The 19,149-nt window shown below is 37.6% G+C and overlaps 1 protein-coding gene across 2 annotated transcripts in view; it reads right to left on the bottom strand.

Moving 5' to 3' along the window:
• The window catches only part of PDS5A (PDS5, regulator of cohesion maintenance, homolog A (S. cerevisiae)), a 49,498-nt gene extending 31,077 nt beyond the window's left edge, over positions 1 to 18,421 (bottom strand). For both annotated transcript variants that reach the window (XM_010135352.1, XM_010135351.1), the window contains exons 1-9: positions 18,218 to 18,421; positions 17,730 to 17,816; positions 16,861 to 16,958; positions 16,265 to 16,391; positions 11,866 to 11,946; positions 6,776 to 6,916; positions 5,633 to 5,748; positions 4,752 to 4,846; positions 3,725 to 3,870 (exon numbers count right to left, since the gene is read on the bottom strand). In XM_010135352.1, coding sequence (XP_010133654.1) covers positions 3,725 to 3,870; positions 4,752 to 4,846; positions 5,633 to 5,748; positions 6,776 to 6,916; positions 11,866 to 11,946; positions 16,265 to 16,391; positions 16,861 to 16,958; positions 17,730 to 17,816; positions 18,218 to 18,421 — 1,095 coding nt within the window. The remainder of the gene's footprint in view (positions 1 to 3,724; positions 3,871 to 4,751; positions 4,847 to 5,632; positions 5,749 to 6,775; positions 6,917 to 11,865; positions 11,947 to 16,264; positions 16,392 to 16,860; positions 16,959 to 17,729; positions 17,817 to 18,217) is intronic.
• Positions 18,422 to 19,149: the final 728 nt, after the last annotated feature.

Raw genomic sequence — 19,149 nt, forward strand, 5'->3', positions numbered from 1 at the left:
ACTTTGAGGCTGATGGAGCTCTGGAACAGGCTGCCCAGGGAGGTGGTGGAATCTCCTTCTCTGGAGATATTCAAAACCCACCTCAACACGTTTCCGTGCAAACGGCTCTAGGTGAGCCTGCTTTAGCAGAGGGGGTTGGACTAGATGATCTACAGAGATCAGTTCCAACCCCTACAGTTCTGTGATTGACTCTAGAGACAGTGCTCCAATGGAAAATTCCCCGGAACAATGCTTACGAAGACTGGATTCCAGTTTTTAGGAAGCATCTGTTCCCAGAGTTACTTTTCCAACTGGACCAATAAAAATGGATTTGAAAACTGTAGGTGGTGATGGGGTTTGTTTCTTGAGTTTTTTGTTGGTTTTTTTATAGCTGTAATCATTGTGCAAATGCCCATATGGATTGAGTTAGATAAGGCTGTTTTTTAAAAAAAACAAAGTACTGTCTTTCAGCCAAAAAACTTTTACCCTAAAATGTCACTAGGCTATCTTTACTAATACTGTGCCAATTAGAATATGGTCGGGAGAAAAAACAGATCACATAAACAGCATAACATTTAACATGAATTAAATTCAAATTTTCACATTGTTTTATAAAGAAAAAAGGCAGAATCGAAATGACAGTTTAGTATGTTTAAACAATCAGCATTTGACTTCAGCGTGCTGGACAAGTGTTCTTTTCATACTCATTCAATAGATAATTGCAGGCCTAAAAATAATTAGATGAAGTCAAATTGATGAATGATCGCTTAGGAGTTTGCAGTATATTTGTCCAACAGAAACCAGACTACAAGGGGTACATGCAGTCAGCAGGAGAAAATCAAGTTCTTTAAAGCAAAAGAATAATTAAAATATGTATAACGCACTATGTCTCGAACTAAAAAAATCCTACACAGAAAAATACAATGGCAGTTACACGGACATACTAATGCCCCTCACTCAAACTGGAGAAAAATTCTTAAAAAAAAAAAGTCTGAAAAAACTAAAAGTTTACGAGTCCTTGATACTCACTTTGTAACACTAATTATATTTACAAATACATGCTCTATTGTTAAGGTCTACTTCAAATGCTAAGTATTTGTTGTAGTCATTTCTATTCAATCTTCATTTCTCCGCAGGGTGTATTTTCATTAAAGCTCTCTCCAGAGATTTGGGTAAGAGAAGTATCATCTAGAGGTGACGCTATTCTTCACTGATGAGTGCCTGAAAAGGGACCTAACCTTGAAATATAATGTATGATCAAACCTATGACTGTTGTGAAATCATCGAGTCAAACATAGTAGGAACATTAAGAAGTACCACACCAGGTTTAAGGCTATATGAACTGAAAATTCCTAGCTCCACAAAAACGAGTATTACAGCTGTACAACTACTGCCTAGTATGGATGGTGACATGCTGAAGGAGAAGAGATACACTATGTAGAAGACACAGTAACCATCACCCATTCTGACCAGGTGGAAATCCCAGGGGGAAGTAGTGGTTACGCTAAAAGTTTTTAGATCTCATAAATGACTTTTTGGACATGTTTTTCTAAAGGCTGATAAAGAAGGAAGGAGGTCTAATTACTTCCAAGAAACGTCAAAGGTCAAGCTGCAGGTATGACTAATTGAAGAGCTGCTTTGTAACAGTGAAAATACTCAAAATCACTATTTCTCTTTATGCAGAGATGACATCCTTTTCTCAAAATCCATTACAGTAACATTCTCATTTAAAAAGGGAACATAAAAAAAAAGTACATTATTTTAAAACAATTGAAGTAATTAGCTAGAATGACATAGGTTATAGAATGGGTGCCCCCTACCAAAAGGGAACAAAACAAAAATCAACGTGGCAACACAGCACAGTGAAGTCTGCTATTAAAACATCTGCCTCCAAAGAGCACGGAGCCACGTCCAAAAAAAGTGTAAACAGGAAAGAGTACAAGGTCTGGCAAGTTGAAAGTAAATACTTGATGAAGTATAGCAAAAGTTTCAGAAACAAATTATTAAAAGCATACTAATTAAATATCTTCACCATAGCCTCCAGAAGCAGGAATCCTTCCAGACCCTTTTGTAGGGCTGAAAGACAAACAAGATTTATTCCAGTAGAGGTCTGAAGAGGTTTCTTAAAGCGTCATTAGAAGACATTTTAAAAGAAATCAATAAAACGACCAGTAACAAAACGATTAAGACCAGGTGTTATCCCATCCATGACTTCTACAGGAATTTAAAAATGATAGACCAAATACTCACTATTCTATTACTGGAATCTGTCAATAAACAGATTGAACACAGCAAATGTGAAAGAAACCATGGAGTCCCCAGAGGAACAGAGTGCCACTCACCAGAACATCTGATTCTGAATGGGCAAACAGATTGAAACAAAACAGTAACAACAAAAAAGAGTACACATTGTTGAAAAATGAAGATAAGGGAATGAGTCATTACAGTTTTACATAATGCGAAGTTTCGTCTAAGAAAAAGAATTTTAGCAGATCCACAAGGATATCAGTAAAGTATGTAAGGATCCCCAGAAACTTCCAACAAAGTCTCGTGCTACCCAATCTTAAAATAAAAATTCTACCGTGAATTAATTATTAACTAAAACACAGGAGACAGTGAGCGGAAAATTAATTCCCTTCGCAATGAAGGGAACAAAGAGAACCTACTGATGGAGTCGAAAGTGAAGCTGTGACACTTAACATATGAAAAATTATTAGAAAATTAACTGAACAGTGTGTATAAAATTTAATGATGTAGTCAGATATAACATTATAATAAAGAACTACAGAAAAAGTCGCACTACTGAATCATTACGATATGAAATAAAAAATTCAGATTAAGGCTAGGTTTTCCCACCTGCTTTAACTCTGCAAGTATTAGGTAAAGATTAATCTAAAATTATTTATGAAAGATACTGAAGCCAACACGGATGTTTTCCAAAATTATCAGCTCATGCTCAGAAACAATGTAAAAGTCAGAGTGTTGAAGAACAAAAAATTATCTTAAGGTATGTACACAACATGGTGCACACTTTGATTGTCATGGCCAAGTCTGGTCACCTTGGTTCCAATAGCATATAGAACAACTAGACAAAAAAGGTCAGATTTCAGTTTGTGCGGTAGTTTATCAGGTGATTCTTTAGCTTGGAAAACAAAGGAACGGAGAAGGTATATCATATATTTTATATCTACTACATCTATTATTTTATACAATGCAAGAACTATGAGATACCCAGTGAAATTATCAGACAAAAAAAAAAGTGAAGTTACTTTTTCCACACATGCATTAAATTTTAATTTATTGATGCAGGTGCCATGGATGCTTTTAAAATAAAAGAAAGTTCAAGAAAGAACTTGATAAATTCATGGAATAAAGTTCCATTGAAAGCTATAATGAACATGATCATGCAGATTTAAGACAACCTTAAATTAAAGATTGCTGGAAGACAAAACTGACCATGTGAATTATCCTGGGCTACGGGGACCTAAATGTATGCGGCAATTCTTCTGTTCTTACAATATGATTGTGTTCCTCACAAGTCAATGATATTGTTTGCTTGACAACACCGGATTGGTGCCTCCATAATATGAAATCTACATTAAGGTATCCTGGTAACAAAATTATTTTTTCCCCCGCAGCATTCTAGTAAACAATCAACTTGGCAATTCTCCGTTTCTGTGGCTTTGGTTTTTTATCAAATTATATTAGAAGCAGTTATTCCTGAAAAGAAAATATTAACACTCACCCGTTTGTCTAGTGTTCTTTCCCTTACAAAGCCAAGCAGCTGGTCATTGACTAAAGAAAGATCTCTCTTGCCTGCAGTAATAATTGTAACAATAACATCATGTCGAATGGCTTCTTCTGGGTCATGCGATCTAACCTTCAAATATTCTGTTATGATCAGAAACAATGAAAAGCTTGGCTTTTTATGGAGATACGACATATTCTGATTTATTAAGTACGTTAAAACAATTCACTGTCAGTCGCACATCACAACCATATCATCTATTAAACATGTAATTGCCTTCAGGAAACATCTGTCCCAGCATTTTCTGTGTTAAATATAAACCTACTATGTAACTGTAAATCAAAAGACTACAAAAGTGAATAGCTTATACAATAACCCCATTTGCAACAAGCAATGAAGTGAAATAAAGCTGATTAGACCATATTGAAAATAAAGGGGGGTGAGAAGAAATAAAAAGAGCAGAGTCTGAATCCCAAAGAGCTAAGCAGGCAAACAATAAAGGTACAGCACTGACAACTGCTGTAGGTTGGCTTGCACCAAAAAAGAACACTGTTTTAATTTAAGGCTGATATTCTGCTCATAGTTAAAATTATGCTGAAGTAAAGGAAGAAACCTCATAATTTAGATGGTCACAATGGCATTTTCTAAACAGTGGAAGAGAGTTCTAGGGAACACACTAACTGTTTTGGGGGAAAAAAAAAAAAAAAAAATCAAAGATATTGCACCAGGATTTGACTTGCCAAAATTTTCATTAGAATCTGAAATTACTTTAAAATTCATTCTGCCATAAGTAGCTTCTTAAACACTCACTCTCACAAAGTCCACAAAATGTCAGACGCTCTCCTTCTAATAACTAGCACTTGTCTCTAGCAGAAAGCTAGAGTACTCAGTACGTGGCTCTTCCATCCAGCATCAAGCATTTGACTTGACACATTTTTAGAACTATACTGCTACGTACAGAAATAATTACATCCCTCCTTGCTCATTTCTTAAATTATTCTAAACCCTTGTAAGAGCAGCTCACCAGTGAGGTCTTTTGCTAAGTCGGGATGGTTCATTAAACAATGACTGGCGAATTTCACACTTTCTAATCTCACAGGGACATGGATATCATTGAACCTGCAGGGATAGAAGATTATTAATGTTAATTTTTAATTAGCCTTGCAAATCAAGATTATTCTCTATGTAGTAACGTGTTGATAGTATGTTCCATTAACTATTAGAATACTTTTATATGGCAAAAATAATGCAGTAGAAATCTTTTGAATTTTTCTCCATAATGTACCTCATATAAATTTTCATGTTATTTCTGTGAAATTAAGTCAGGATTAAAAATTAAAGGATGAATACACCATATGCTTATGACATGTTGACCCAATGGCTTTTGTCCGTTGACTTTTGAACATAATTCTCCATGTACTGTCAATCATGTGTATGTATTTCTATATATATACATATGAAGTTACAAAAATATAAATCATCATTTAACACGTACCATTTGAAAATATTAACTTTTTAAAAATGAGAGATTTCTATATTTACTTAAAAGGAAATACCTCTTCACTCAAAAAGGTTAATGCCAAATAAAACAGGCACAGTTGCAGATAGAGCTGAACAGTATGAAATTTCAGACATTGCTGGCATATCTACTGTGAAATTCCTGCTATGTATGTAACGTGCTACCTATCTAACCTATATTCCCGTAGCTGACAGCAATACAGCAGCAGTCCTTCAGGTTTCTTCATTCTAAAATGTAACTGTATGCAATTCTCTGCTTCAAAGATTTAACAACACAAATTGTTCAAACACAGACAGTTACATCCTCTAAAATGAAAAATGCAATGCTATCAGAAAATTCAAAAGAAAAAGAAAAGAAATTCAGAATTCTAGCCTCATTTCTCTTACCGCCCAAGAAAGCACTGCCAAAGAGGACGATTTTGTGTGGCCAGATCGGAATCTTTGGAGCCAAAGAGTTTAGCCAGAAGTCGAACAACAGCCAAACGTTCTTCTCCATCATTGCTCTAACAATCAAAAAATGGAAAAGGACTGTAAATCGTTATCTGTAATATCTTAGTAATAATTTGACTTCCTTTTCCTTCTGCTTTTATAAAGTAGACTAAAAAGTGAGTTCAAAATACTTTCTGATAATCAGTCTCCCTAATTAGATTATTAGATGAATGAGTAAAACTATACAAATACCTACTAAGTTAATATACTGCAGCCATTCAATAGATGGCTGTGCTTTGAAAATTCCTTCTTTCAGGAATAGAACCCCATGTAGAGTAGTTTGAATAACATACACTCCTAACAATTTCAATAATTAATGATCTTACTTTTGTTCTAAAAAACACTTTAAGACTATTTTATGCATTTGGAAAGACACCAATTAAGATGTTTCAGAGAGATGTGTACTAATAACAGATACAGATAATTTAACCAGAAACCTATTCTTGGTTATTTTTGTTGCCACTATACCCCATAGGTTCATGCACACACATAAAATTATTTCTCTTGTCCACTTACAATCTTATGAAAGACAAAGAGCTTTTCAATTAAAATACCCACAAACTCCCAAATCAGGACACATTAACTATTTCCAAGGATCCAGAAGTAGTCAGCTGACTTATTAACTGATTATGACAACAATGAGAACACACTTGGAAATACTTCCTCTATTATTAAAACATTACTTCAAAAAAGAAAATTCTTCAGATCAGTACTGAAGCTGACACATTTGCATTTCATGAGGCAACGCAACCACAGCCTAATTACTTTAAAAATTTTCAAGGGATTAAGTACAAATAACTTTTGCAGTAGATCATACGAATTTATCATTATACACTTTGTGCGCATAATACACATTTGAAAGCACAGAAAGCACACAACTGTATGACTGTCCAGTGTCTGCCCCATGATACATTTATCTTTAAAAGAAGTGATAAGTATTAAATTTTTATCCCTCCAGTGAACACTTACTAGATCTACACCTTTGCATTCTTAATAGCCATACAAATTTTATTACTTGTCCAAAGCTACATTGTCACCTACCTTCAGCTTGAATTCAAGCTGTGGCATGACAGACAGCAGTAAGTGGGGATCTATGGCAAAAAGCTCTTGTATCAAGTCAAACACATGTTCTGACAAGTCACTTACTGAAGACTTTCCCAGTACCAGAACCTGGTTAAAAAACTAGAATACAAACATTATTTAGCATATTTTCCTTCATTAATGGAAACACTTAAAAAAAATATATTTTAACATAGCACCATTCATACTTTAATTCTAAAGGAACGTGTTCAGCGCACATTTTTTCATTACATCAAAGCATTTCACCCTTCCAGTTTTGGCTTAAGCAAATTACAAACATCCTTCGTAGTTCCATTTCTATTGCTTCTATCAGGATCAGCCCTCTGTTCCCCTCAGAAAGGAGCTATCTACAAGAATAACCCTTCTCCTCTTCCTTGTGGAGGTGATCAGGACACAGGGGGTAGGCCCTGCTGCCCTTGGCAATGCCACCATTGTAGATGGACTGTCATCTGACATTCTTTAATATGGATTAAAAGTAGAGAAGCTTGGATTGGTTTTAAATGATAAAAAACTAAAAATCAGATACTGAAATGTTTTCCCAACTTCTATGGGATGAATATGCATTTAAAATTAACAATTATTTTACTACCTGTTGATTTTGCTGGGGAGGTAGTCATTAATATTTTAAATTATCAATACCTGGCACAGTGGCTGGTGTCAGATGGAATTCACCTTTCTCAAATGGGGAAGAAGGTCTTTGCTCAGGAGCTTGTGGGGCTTTGAATTAGACTCAAAGCAGGAGGGGGGATATAGTATCAGGCTTGCCAGCGACAATCTGTTGCGTGACAAGTCATGGTTAGAGGTTCACAATGCTAGCGAGGGCCCTCAGCCTGTTGCTCTAAGGCATGCTGGGTACACTGCAGCACACTTGGAAGTCTTCCAGAGATAAGCAAGGGCCTCGAGGTAATAGGAGACAACAGGGAAATACCTCAAAGGAATTAAGGGGTGTTGCCCTAAGAAGGTGACACAGCCCATAGCCCAGCTGAAGTGCCTCTAGACCAATGCGGGTAGTGTGGGCAACAGAGGAGCTGGAAGCCACCATGCTGCTAGAAAGCTACAACCTGACTGCCATTACTGAAGCTTGGTGGGATAAATCCCACGACTGGAATGTGACTGTTGACGACTACAGGCTGTTCAGAAGTGACAGGCAAGGAAGGAGGGCTGGAGGTGTCACCCTCTATCAAGAAATGGATAGAGTGTGAAGAGCTATCCCTGAAGTATAGCCATGAGTGGGTCAAAAGCTTATGGGTAAGAATTAGAGACTGACGCAAAAAAAGGCAACCTTGTGGTTGCTGTCTACTCCATACAGCCTGCCTGATTAAGATGACCCTATTGATGAAGTCTTCTCACTCCAGCTACAGAAGGCATCGTGTTAACAGGCTCTCATTCTGCTGGGGGACATCAACCACTCAAACATTTGCTGGTAAAGTAGCACAGAGAGATGTAAGCAATCCAGAAGACTCCTGGAATGCATTTAGGGTAATTTCTTAAGCTTAGAACATAACTTCTCTTAAATAGAGAGCCCTGCCAGAGGGTATACAATACTGGACCTGATGGTCACCAATGCAAGTGAGCTCATGGGTGATGTTGAGACTGGAGGCAGCCTGGACTGCAGTGATCACACTCCTGAGGGAGATGGGTTAGGCAAACAGTATAGTCAGGACCCTGAATTTTAGGAAAGCAAAATTCCAGCTCTTCAAGGAGTTAGTCAACAGGACCCTCTGGGAAATGGCCCTCAGCGACAAAGGAGCAGAGCAGAGCTGGCAAATCTTTAAGGATGCCTTCCATAGAGTGCAAGAGCTGTCAAACCCCAGGCACAGGGAATCAGATAAGGAAGGCAAAAGACCATTATGACTGTGTAAAGACCTGTGTAAAGGGCGAGAAGGAACTGCACAGGCAGTGGGGGTGATGTTGAGACTGGAGGCAGCCTGGACTGCAGTGATCACACTCCTGAGGGAGATGGGTTAGGCAAACAGTATAGTCAGGACCCTGAATTTTAGGAAAGCAAAATTCCAGCTCTTCAAGGAGTTAGTCAACAGGACCCTCTGGGAAATGGCCCTCAGCGACAAAGGAGCAGAGCAGAGCTGGCAAATCTTTAAGGATGCCTTCCATAGAGTGCAAGAGCTGTCAAACCCCAGGCACAGGGAATCAGATAAGGAAGGCAAAAGACCATTATGACTGTGTAAAGACCTGTGTAAAGGGCGAGAAGGAACTGCACAGGCAGTGGAAGCAGAGACAGGTATCCTGGGAAAAATACAGGGATACTGCCCAGTTGTGTAGGGATGAAGTCAGGAAGGCCAAGGTGCAGCTGGAGCTGAACTTGACAAGGGATGCAAAGAATAATAAGGGCTTCTGCAGGTATGTTAATCAGAACAGGAAGGAGAAAAGCGTAACCCCCTCTGATGAATATGACCGACAAGCTGGCAACAACAGATGAGAAGGTGGCTGAGGTACTCAACAACTTTTTTGCCTCAGTTTTCACTGGTGAGAGGTTCACAAGTCGATGCACCACAAGACAGGGACCAGGGAGGCAAAGTCCCTGCCACTGTAAGAGAAGACCAGGTTTGTGACCGCCTGAGGAATCTGAACCTACGTAAGTCTACGGGACCTGATGAGATGCATCCCAGAGTCCAGAGAGAACTGGCTGATGTAGTTGCCAAGCCCCTCTCCATGATACTGGAAATGTCCTGGCACTCAGGTGAAGTTCCTGGTGACTGGAAGAAGAGAAACACTGCACCCATTTTTAAAAAGGGTAGAAAGGAGGACCCTGGGAACTACTGCCCTGTCAGCCTCACCTCTGTGCCTGGGAACATCATGGAACAGAACTTCCTATAAGATCTGTTAAGGCACATGGAGGACAGAGAGGTGATTGGAAACAGCCAGCACGGCTTCAGCAAGGGCAAGACCTGCCTGACCAACACAGTGGCCTTCCGTGCTGGAGTGACTACAGCCGGGGACAAGGGAAGAGCTATGGATGCCACCTGTCTGGGCTTCTGTAAGGCCTTCGACATGTTCCCCCACAACATCCTTCTCTTTAAACTGGAAGAGATATGGATTGGATGGGTGGACTGTTTGGTGGATGAGGAATTGGCTGGATGGTCACATCCAGACATAGTGTCTTGATGTCCAGATGAAGATCAGTGACAAATGGTGTCTCCCAGAGGTCTGTACTGGGACCAATGATGTTTAATAGCTTCATCAATGACACAGACAGGGGCATTGAGGGCACCCTCAGCAAGTTTGCAGATGACTCCAAGCTGAGTGGTGCGGCTGGCACACTTGACAGACAGGGTGCCATCCAGAGGGACCTGGACAAGCTGCAGAAGTGGGCCCATGTGAACATCATGAGGTTCAACAAAACCAAATGGAAGGTTCTGCACCTGGGTCAGGACAATCCCTAGTATCAACACAGGCTGAGGGATTATGTGATTGAGAGCAGACCTGCGGAGAAGGGCTTCGGGGTACTGCTGGATGGAAGGCTGGACATGAGCCAACAATGTGCACTTGCAGCCCAGAAAGCCAACCATAACCTGGGCTGCATCAAAAGAACCGTGGCCAGCAGCTCAAGGAAGATGATCCTGCCGCTCTCCTTTGCTTTGGCAAGACCACACCTGGAGTACTGCATCCAGCTCTGGAGTCCTCAGCACAAGGAGGACACGGACCTGTTAGAATGGGTCCAGAGGAGGGCCATAAAAGAAAAAAGAGAAGGCTCAGAGGAGACTTTATTGTAGCCTTCCAGTACTTAAAGGGGGCTTATAAGAAAGATGGGGACAGACGTTTTACTCAGGGCCTGTCACAACTGGACAAGGTGTAACGTTTTTAAACTAAAAGAGGGGAGATTTAGACTAGATATAAGGAAGAAGTTTTTTTACAACAAGGGTAGTGAAACACTGGCACAGTTTGCCCAGAGAGGTGGTAGATTCCCCATCCCTAGAAAAATTCAAGGTCAGGTTGAATGGGGCTCTGGGCAACCTGATCTAGTTGAAGATGTCCCAGTTCACTGCAGGGTGGTTGGACTAGCTGAACTTCGAAGGTCCCTTCCAAAGCAAAGCATTCTGTGATTCTATGACCTATGACACGTCTTGTGATATTTGACAGTAATGTATCAAGGTTGTTAGTGATCTAAACAGAAAAAAACAAAATAGCCTAAAACATGAATTATTTCTTTGGATTTGTTAGATTTTAATATGCTTCATATACTTCCTATTAGATACTGTAGGTTAATTTTAATATTGTTTGAGCAGTGCAAATGTTACAAAGCCATTACACACTTGAATAAGAACGTAAGAAGAATAATATTAAATCAACTCAAAGGTCAGTCTATGCACTATCCTGTCTCCAGCTATAACTAATTACAAAAGTTTAAAGAAATGAGAGAATTGGAAAGCGGTACTTGTTAGTGAGACTCCTTGAGCTTTTCAACACTTAACTGATTAACCTTTTAACAATTTGCCTAACTCCCTTTTTGAACTACTCAGTTTCAGGAATTGTACTGGCTTCAGCACCAAGGAAAGGCAACAGAATGGACCAGCTCACATCCCCCACAAGACTGGTAGGTATTTTTAAGAGCTAGAACATACTACACTGACTTTCAACAAAAGAAATTATACTAGAGAGAAGCCTTGCACAAAACTCAATTTTTAGCCTTTATGAATAAAGTGAAAAAATCTAGTGAAGAGCTGGTAGTTTGAAATGTTTCATCTTAAAGCTTGGTATGAAATTAGACTGTCTGGCTGCTGGACATATGAAGTACTAACAATTCCTTTTGTTGCAACAGGGTTTTTTTGGTGGTCTATTTTCACAGCCTAGATTTAGCTTAACTTTAGACTGAGATGGGTAAAATTAATTTCCTCTTCAATTATTTTAAACACCTCCCACACTTTAACAACCAAGCTGATAATACCCTTGTTGGAAGAGTGTATTCTTGTGACCACATTATAAAATGTTACTTTTATAAACAATAGTTTGAAACAAACAAATCTCCAATAAATCAAGACAGTAACAAGAACACTTGTTATTTGTAGGTAACATGGATTAATTCATTTACATACATTGGCAATACACGGTTCAATGGTCTGGACGGTCCTTTTCAACAAGACTTTTGCAAGATCAAATGCTTGTTTATTAAGGTTCTGAAAAAAAAAATTAAAGAGACAAACTATTTTGTAAGTAAGTAAAGGTAACTTTACTTCTGTCTGCCAACCTTACAAGACCATGACTTTAGAAAGGTATGTTTTACCGCTGATCTACTTGTTGTCAAAGCTGTCTAAATTCAGTTATGTTAATTCCACAACTATAGACTTAGAAAACCTTAAACTAGTTTTTCACATACTTAAAAGAAATCTAACCCAAAACCATCTCTTCCTGCAAATTTTTCTAAGGTTTTGTCACTCCAGTTGTTACCTTCAGCATTGCATTCATATTTATAAAGTTTTCACATTAAAAATCTTGAAAAGAAAATGACCACTCCTCCTTTTTTTAATTAACATGAACCAAATTTTGCCACTGAAAAATGAACTAGTGTAACTTACTATTTAAATGTGTTTTTGTTTCCCCCTCACATACACCCTGTCGCGAAGTTCAGCCTTGTTTAGAGGGTAAAACCGCGCACTGATTTCTCCATAGAATGTATTGCACGCTCTAAGACAGCCCACAGAAAGCACCTACGCTCGGGCAGAGTCAAGTGCAAACTTCCCAAGTAAACATCTGATTGTAGCATAACAAATTTGAACATTTTTTTTATTACTCTTGAGCAAGATAAGGAATGTAACTGCACATCTGAGAAATGTGACTGTCCAAATCTGCACAAAATCCAATATGTGGTATCTCATCTCAACTGGGAATTAATGCAGCTTGGCGGGGGGGTGAGGTGTGCAGTGAGGAAGGAAAGTGGATTAACTGATTGCCCTGAAAATTACAAATGACTGTAGATGAAATACAGGTACAGCCTAAGGATAACTGATTCTTGGAAAGACAGTATTTGGCAAGTCTACACGGAGAATGACTGCCTCATGTTCTTTTAGCTAATGAGATGACAAACTGAAAGACAGTGCATTGACTGATAGTGAAGAGAAACAAATGGCCAAAGGCTCAAACAGATATCTCCTCAGTCACCACAGCACTAAACTGATGTCTCATTACAGAAGACATACAGATACATATAAAGTCTTCTCAAATTCAAAACAAAACAGTTTCTCTCCCAACCAGACAATGATTAAAACCTTGAGAGCAGGTATGTCTGTATTAAACTAAAGGACTGCCAACCTCACACAGAAAATGTATTTTACTCAGATCTTCAATACAGCTCTAAAGATGTCTTGCAATCAAGCTGTGCTGCATTTTTTCCCCCTAGACAGTCTCACCAGAGCTAAAAAAACAACCAAACAAGAAAACAAAACAAACCAAGAAACCAGCCAACACCCCAACCAAGCAAAACCAAAACCAATGACCCAAACACAAAAATAATCCAAAACCCTCCTCAAAGAACCAAACATCCAAACATCCTAGAAAAGAAATACATAAATAAACAACTATTAATAAATAACAACAAACAAACAAATAATCAATCTGTTCAGAGGAAAAGGAAAAAACACAACCCTTGAAGGTCTGGATTGGCCATTCTGCAGAAAATACTCATTTTTAATACATGAAAGATGTGTTTTTAAGGAATAATCTTGACAGAGTGTGAAGAAAAATATTCACTAAATGGCACCGGTTTTGAAGTTAATAAAAAGAACTACAGTTTGATGTCATATGTGGTCTGAGCAAAATGGAACATACCATACTGTTTTTGAAAACGCGAATTTAGTTACTAGAGAAGGGCCACATGAGCACACACTGAATGAACAATGTACAGTAAAACCACTTTACTGATAATGGAGGTTCAAATTAATATAATTTAGATGCTGTGGTAGACACTTCTTTATGTCTAGGTACTTTTTTTTAAATTCCAGTATTGTCTTATACAATGTAAGGGAGTTTAAAAAAAACCAACCAACCAACCCACCGCACACCAAAAAAGTCAAAAAGGAACAGAATACAATAGAACACAATCCAAAACACATATTTCAGGTCCTTTATGACGATGAACTTCCATTAAGCATAACATTCTAGGCACACTGATATTTTCACTATGTCATAGCAGAGAATGACTAGTATTCAATGGCTTTGTACAGATGTAAAAGTATTGTTATTACATGTTCTTCACAAGAAAATAAATAGTGCTTTTCAAGTCATGGTGCTTCTGATTTACATCCCTAAGGACAAACATTAATATAATCACAACTTCCTAGAAGATCTGCTCTTAAAAGGAAAATATACCACAGGGAAAGCTTGCTAGACAGCGCAGGCAAAATAACTTTCTGGTTGTGTCTTGTTTTTTAAAAAAAACGAGTACTGTAAAGTAGTAGTTTTAATTTCTGTTGTTACCGGAAACAAACAAGTTAAAACAGACCAAAATACTGACTGAAGTATGATACTGAGCACTGACTAGAGCATATTATTTCTTCAGTCATGACGGCCAAAAGCCAGCAAGGGCTGGCCAGCAGTCCTCTAACAGATACTAAATATGCAATACAACCCAACAGTTACTGCAAATTTACCTCCCTCTTTATCGAAGCCTTCCTTGAGAATTTCCTTCATTAGGAAAAATTATATGATTAACCTAACAATGTTAATGCTAAAGGATCATATTCACTTTTACTTTGTCTATGCCAAGTAGTCACAACACACTGTTTAGTTGCACAAGGTTTACCAGGTCTTTGCATTCTTACAGCAATGCCCACCATTGTTAACAGAATCACCTAGCACCTGACATACAAATCTCCACTCTATACTTCCACTCCTGATCTGTACTGGCTATAATCAATTAAAAACAACTTGGAAGAACACTGTATTTCAAAAAGACTCTTTTTCTATTGTTATGAATAAGAAGCCTTCTTTTTCGTTATCAGTTATCAATATCATGTCATTGCTCTCAATAAAAATGAGTCGATAGAACGATATTCCCATCTCATGGTCATGACAGAAGGAATGCAAACTGACCTCAGATGATAGATACTTTTACATACCCATTCCTGAAATATCACAGGTAAATAACAATGGCCATGGCTTAGTCACTCCTGTTCTAAACATTTCCATGAATTCTCCCTCTTTAGGTACCCAAAGAAACAATCCCTGCTTTTATGTGCTAATTTAACTTCAATTATGTAGTCATGGATGGACACGCCTTAATTCTGAAATTACTTTAAATAAATAAATGAACAAATACAAACATGTACTTGGCAATCAGAGTACAGTTCGTTTACTTTAGCTCACAACTGGAACACTGTTCTCCAGTTTTCAGTAAGAAGCACAAGTGTTTTAGCAAGTGCATGTTCTTGGTCAATGCCAAGGCTACACCCGCCTGCATCTTGGTTTCCCTGATTTCATAACTAGGGCAGTTGTGTTTATTCTCCTTTCAAATTTATTTAGGCATTACAGTAAAGACTCTTCAAAAGCTCAGCTGCAGACTCAGTGACCAGATAAAGCGGCACACAATGAAATCAGAAGGAGAGCATCAGTCACAGTTCATAAAGCTGGACTGTAAAACGGGAGTCTCTGAAAAACCTGTTGAAGCAGCTTGTAGATGGGTTAAGACAACACTTGCATGACAGCAGCAGTCAGGAAGGGCACTGCATGGCAACAGCTAGGAGGGGCTCACTAAGACTCCTCTAGGAAAAGGGAGGGGTGGGGGTGTCGCTTATAAGTGAGTAAAAGGGATGCTGAACTCTGCAAAGGGCAGAAAGTTTATGGAACTCATAAAAGAACATGGAGCACTAAAAGCAACTAACTAGCAAAAAAAAAAAACAAACCCAATCCAATCCCACAGAAGAAGTACTACACTTCAGGTAGTAATTAGGTTTTATTAAGAGAAAAGTTTAAGGGGGAAAGACACTGGCAGAAAAAACAAACAAACAACTGAGGAGGTGGAAGGGAGTATGACTGGAAAGCTGAAGCAAGAAACAAGTCACCATTAAAGTCTAGGGCAAGTTTTTTTCCCCCAGTTTCCTTTTTTTTTTTTTTTTTAAGAATACTTCACATCTTTTCAGTTAAAAAGACCCCAAACCCAAAAATCTAAACAACTGACAATACACAACCCTTAAAATACAATGTTTTCCTATTACATATTTACATTTGCTTGAAAATACTGTATTTCTGTCTCAGTACAGGGTTCCTGAGGCAGCAAGCAGGAAGAATCGGTTGATACTGCGTAATCTAGACACAGCTAACGAACAGCACCAAATAAGTCCCAAAAGAAATTTTCAATCCACTGCTACCCAGGTGAAGAAAAAAAAAAAAAACCAAAACACAAACCCAACAGCAGTGATGGCTAAAATTTGTGGAGAGATAAACAACAAAAGGCACTAAAAATTATAACAGTATATTACTATAATATTTTACTTTGCAGACCTTGTGTGCAGGAATGAGGTTAATCAAAATCGAGTCCAGCAGCTCCTGAGTTACTCCATCTCCTTCCATGATGATAGAACTCATCAAATCCAGCATATGCATTTGTACCTTCTGGTTGTGGCTATTACTAAGATGATAAAGAATATTATCAATCCAAATTTTTAGACCCTGACAAATATTAACAGTACCATTAAGAAACAATGTCTAATGCTGTTGAGCTTACACTCCCTTACACTCTCCACATCTCAAAACTATTTTATGTGCTCTTCCACTCTTCAAAAACTAGAACACTCCAGATTTGCTTTAAAAAGTGAAAGAAAACAAAAAAAGAAGGAAACACAAATGTAGATAAATGAATCAGAATGAAGTATTCTGTTATAACAGGGACAAGAAATTTTAAAACATGTCTACTTTTAGACACATACCCCTCCATGTCAGTAATTTGGACTCATTTGCTTTCCCTGTATCCCCTTATTTGGGGAAATAAAGACTTGTTCTATCCAGACATATATATCTGTAGACCATGAAGGATTCAGTCTACTCCCAAAACTGACGATATTTTGACAGTTTAATATAATACAAGCAATTCAACTTACTTGATAACTGAAAAAAGAGTCCTAAAAAGCTGAATAAAAATTTCATTGCAATCTTCCAACTCAAAGCAGATGTTGTAAGATTTAACCCAAGCTAAATTCTAAAACAAAAACAGGATATTCAGGATATTACAACTTTACATTAAGTATCATACATATAATCAAGTCAGGTAAATTTTTTCTGTTTAAGGAAAAATATTGTACAATACATTGTAAGCCCTTTGGGGAAAGAAGACATATTTGCTTTGATATAAAGTGCTCTTAACACAAAGGGGCTTTCAATATAGATCCAGAAAAGAACTAAATATAGAATAATCTGATTTCTTATGTAGAAAAGCAGATTGACAGAAATTGTTAGTAAGCCCATGTTTCTAGACTTTCTTCAATACAGTTTAAACATCAGTAAAAGGTTTACAAACAAGACACTGTTTCTAAATGCACTCTGATAAAACCCCCACACTTCTTGTCAAGAGTAGGGTTTTCTAATGTTTTTAAACCAAAATCTTATATTCCTTCTCCCATTATGAATATATGCAGATCTTCATTTTAATCAGCATTTGAAATTCTCTCTCTTGATAATGTTACATAACCAAAAGGGTGAATGATATGAAAAACAATGTATAGAATTGTAAGATAAAGGCTAAATGTTAATAAATACCAATAGTTTAAACATGTCCTCAACTACAGGCTGCATGAACTTACTAAATGCAAACAGAATTTTAAATACTAAAAGAAGTACTTTAATGAGTCTGGTGATTTACAGAATAAAACAAATTTCCCAGGCATACTGGCACATCTGGAGAAAGACTGCTTACATTTCTTAGGCTTACAGACCAATATAGTTTATCAAAAAGTTACAATTATGGTGTTACCTCTAACAAGTAAAAGTATCTGTTAAATTGAGGGCTCTTCGTGTCCTCCAAACCTTTTAATTGTCTTGTAATAAACAAGAATATGTCCTGTCAAAAAATGATAAAATGTTCATAAGCTTGATTCAGCAAAGAATAAAAATACAACCCTTCAGCAGTGATATATACCCACCCATATTTACAAACACACGATATAAGAACATTAAATTCTGTTTTTAGGCTTTGACAGAAAGCTATAACCAACACAGATACTGGTTAGCTAATGTTCTTTTACACATCTCTGGCCCTTGAAGTACTACACTGACTCATAGGACTAAAGCAACGTCTCTTTAATAAAACTAAACATCAGTAAAAATGTAAAAAAAATTTTTCAGCTGGGTTTCAGGTTAGGTTTTGTTTGGGGTTTATTTGTTTTTTTGTTTTTGTTGAGAGGTGGTGGTGTGGATTTTTTTCCTCATTAAGAAAACCTTTATTTTATAAAGCATTTTTACCTTAAGTTTGTCATGGGAAGTATATGGAGCTTCAGGAGCATAGATGCGAAAGATATCAGCCAAGCAACATGCTACAAGGAGGCGCACATCTTTATTGGGATTCCTGAGGAAGAATTCAGATGCAAGGTGCAAGGCTAATGGGAGATACTGCTGCTTCTCATCCTCTGAGTCCTGGTCCATATCCATGAAGGTTTTTACCACCATCTGAAAAAAACCACAAAAAAACCCCCTCATTTGAGCGCTTTCTGCTTTTATTCTTAATTACTAAACAATACTTTCTAAAAGGATGCAGTGTTATTAATGCACGTTCTGCTGCATAATCAGTCCTAATAATTGTCCTAACAATTTTTTTGTTAAGACAAACATCAGAAAAAGAGAAGGATTAATCTGATACTTCAAGGCTTACTGAACTTGGTATTTTAAGTTAAGGCACTGAAAAGTGCCTTGCAGCTCTGCTTATTTTGCCGGACTTAACCCGAGGTGCAGTACAGAAACTACTGCTCACTGATTAGGTTGGAGATGGCAGCATCTCCTCATCAAAGCAGTCCCAGACCACTTCGAAGTGAGGACTTGTCTCAGTATAGACAGTACAAGAGGCAGCAAGCCAGCCAGCCTAATGTTTAGGACACAGTATAATGCAGCTTAAGAGTTATGCCAAGATCTAAATCTTACACTCTTGTCTGTATCAAGGGACAGCGCTCAAGAACTACTCTACGTATGCACAATCCTTTTATCTGGTTTAAATAGATACCAGATAAAAATTTAATCTGTCATGTAAAACATGTCCATTGCTGCAGATCTATTCTTTCTGCATACTCAAAACTGCGCCTATAGCCTTATCTATCTATCTATATATATATAAAATCAACTATGTGATTTCCTTATTTCTTCTAGCACAGTTAAGAACTACTAATCCCTATGAAATGCCACTG

This window comes from Buceros rhinoceros, unplaced genomic scaffold, assembly GCF_000710305.1.
Source record: "Buceros rhinoceros silvestris isolate BGI_N320 unplaced genomic scaffold, ASM71030v1 scaffold2454, whole genome shotgun sequence".
Lineage (NCBI taxonomy): Eukaryota > Metazoa > Chordata > Aves > Bucerotiformes > Bucerotidae > Buceros > Buceros rhinoceros.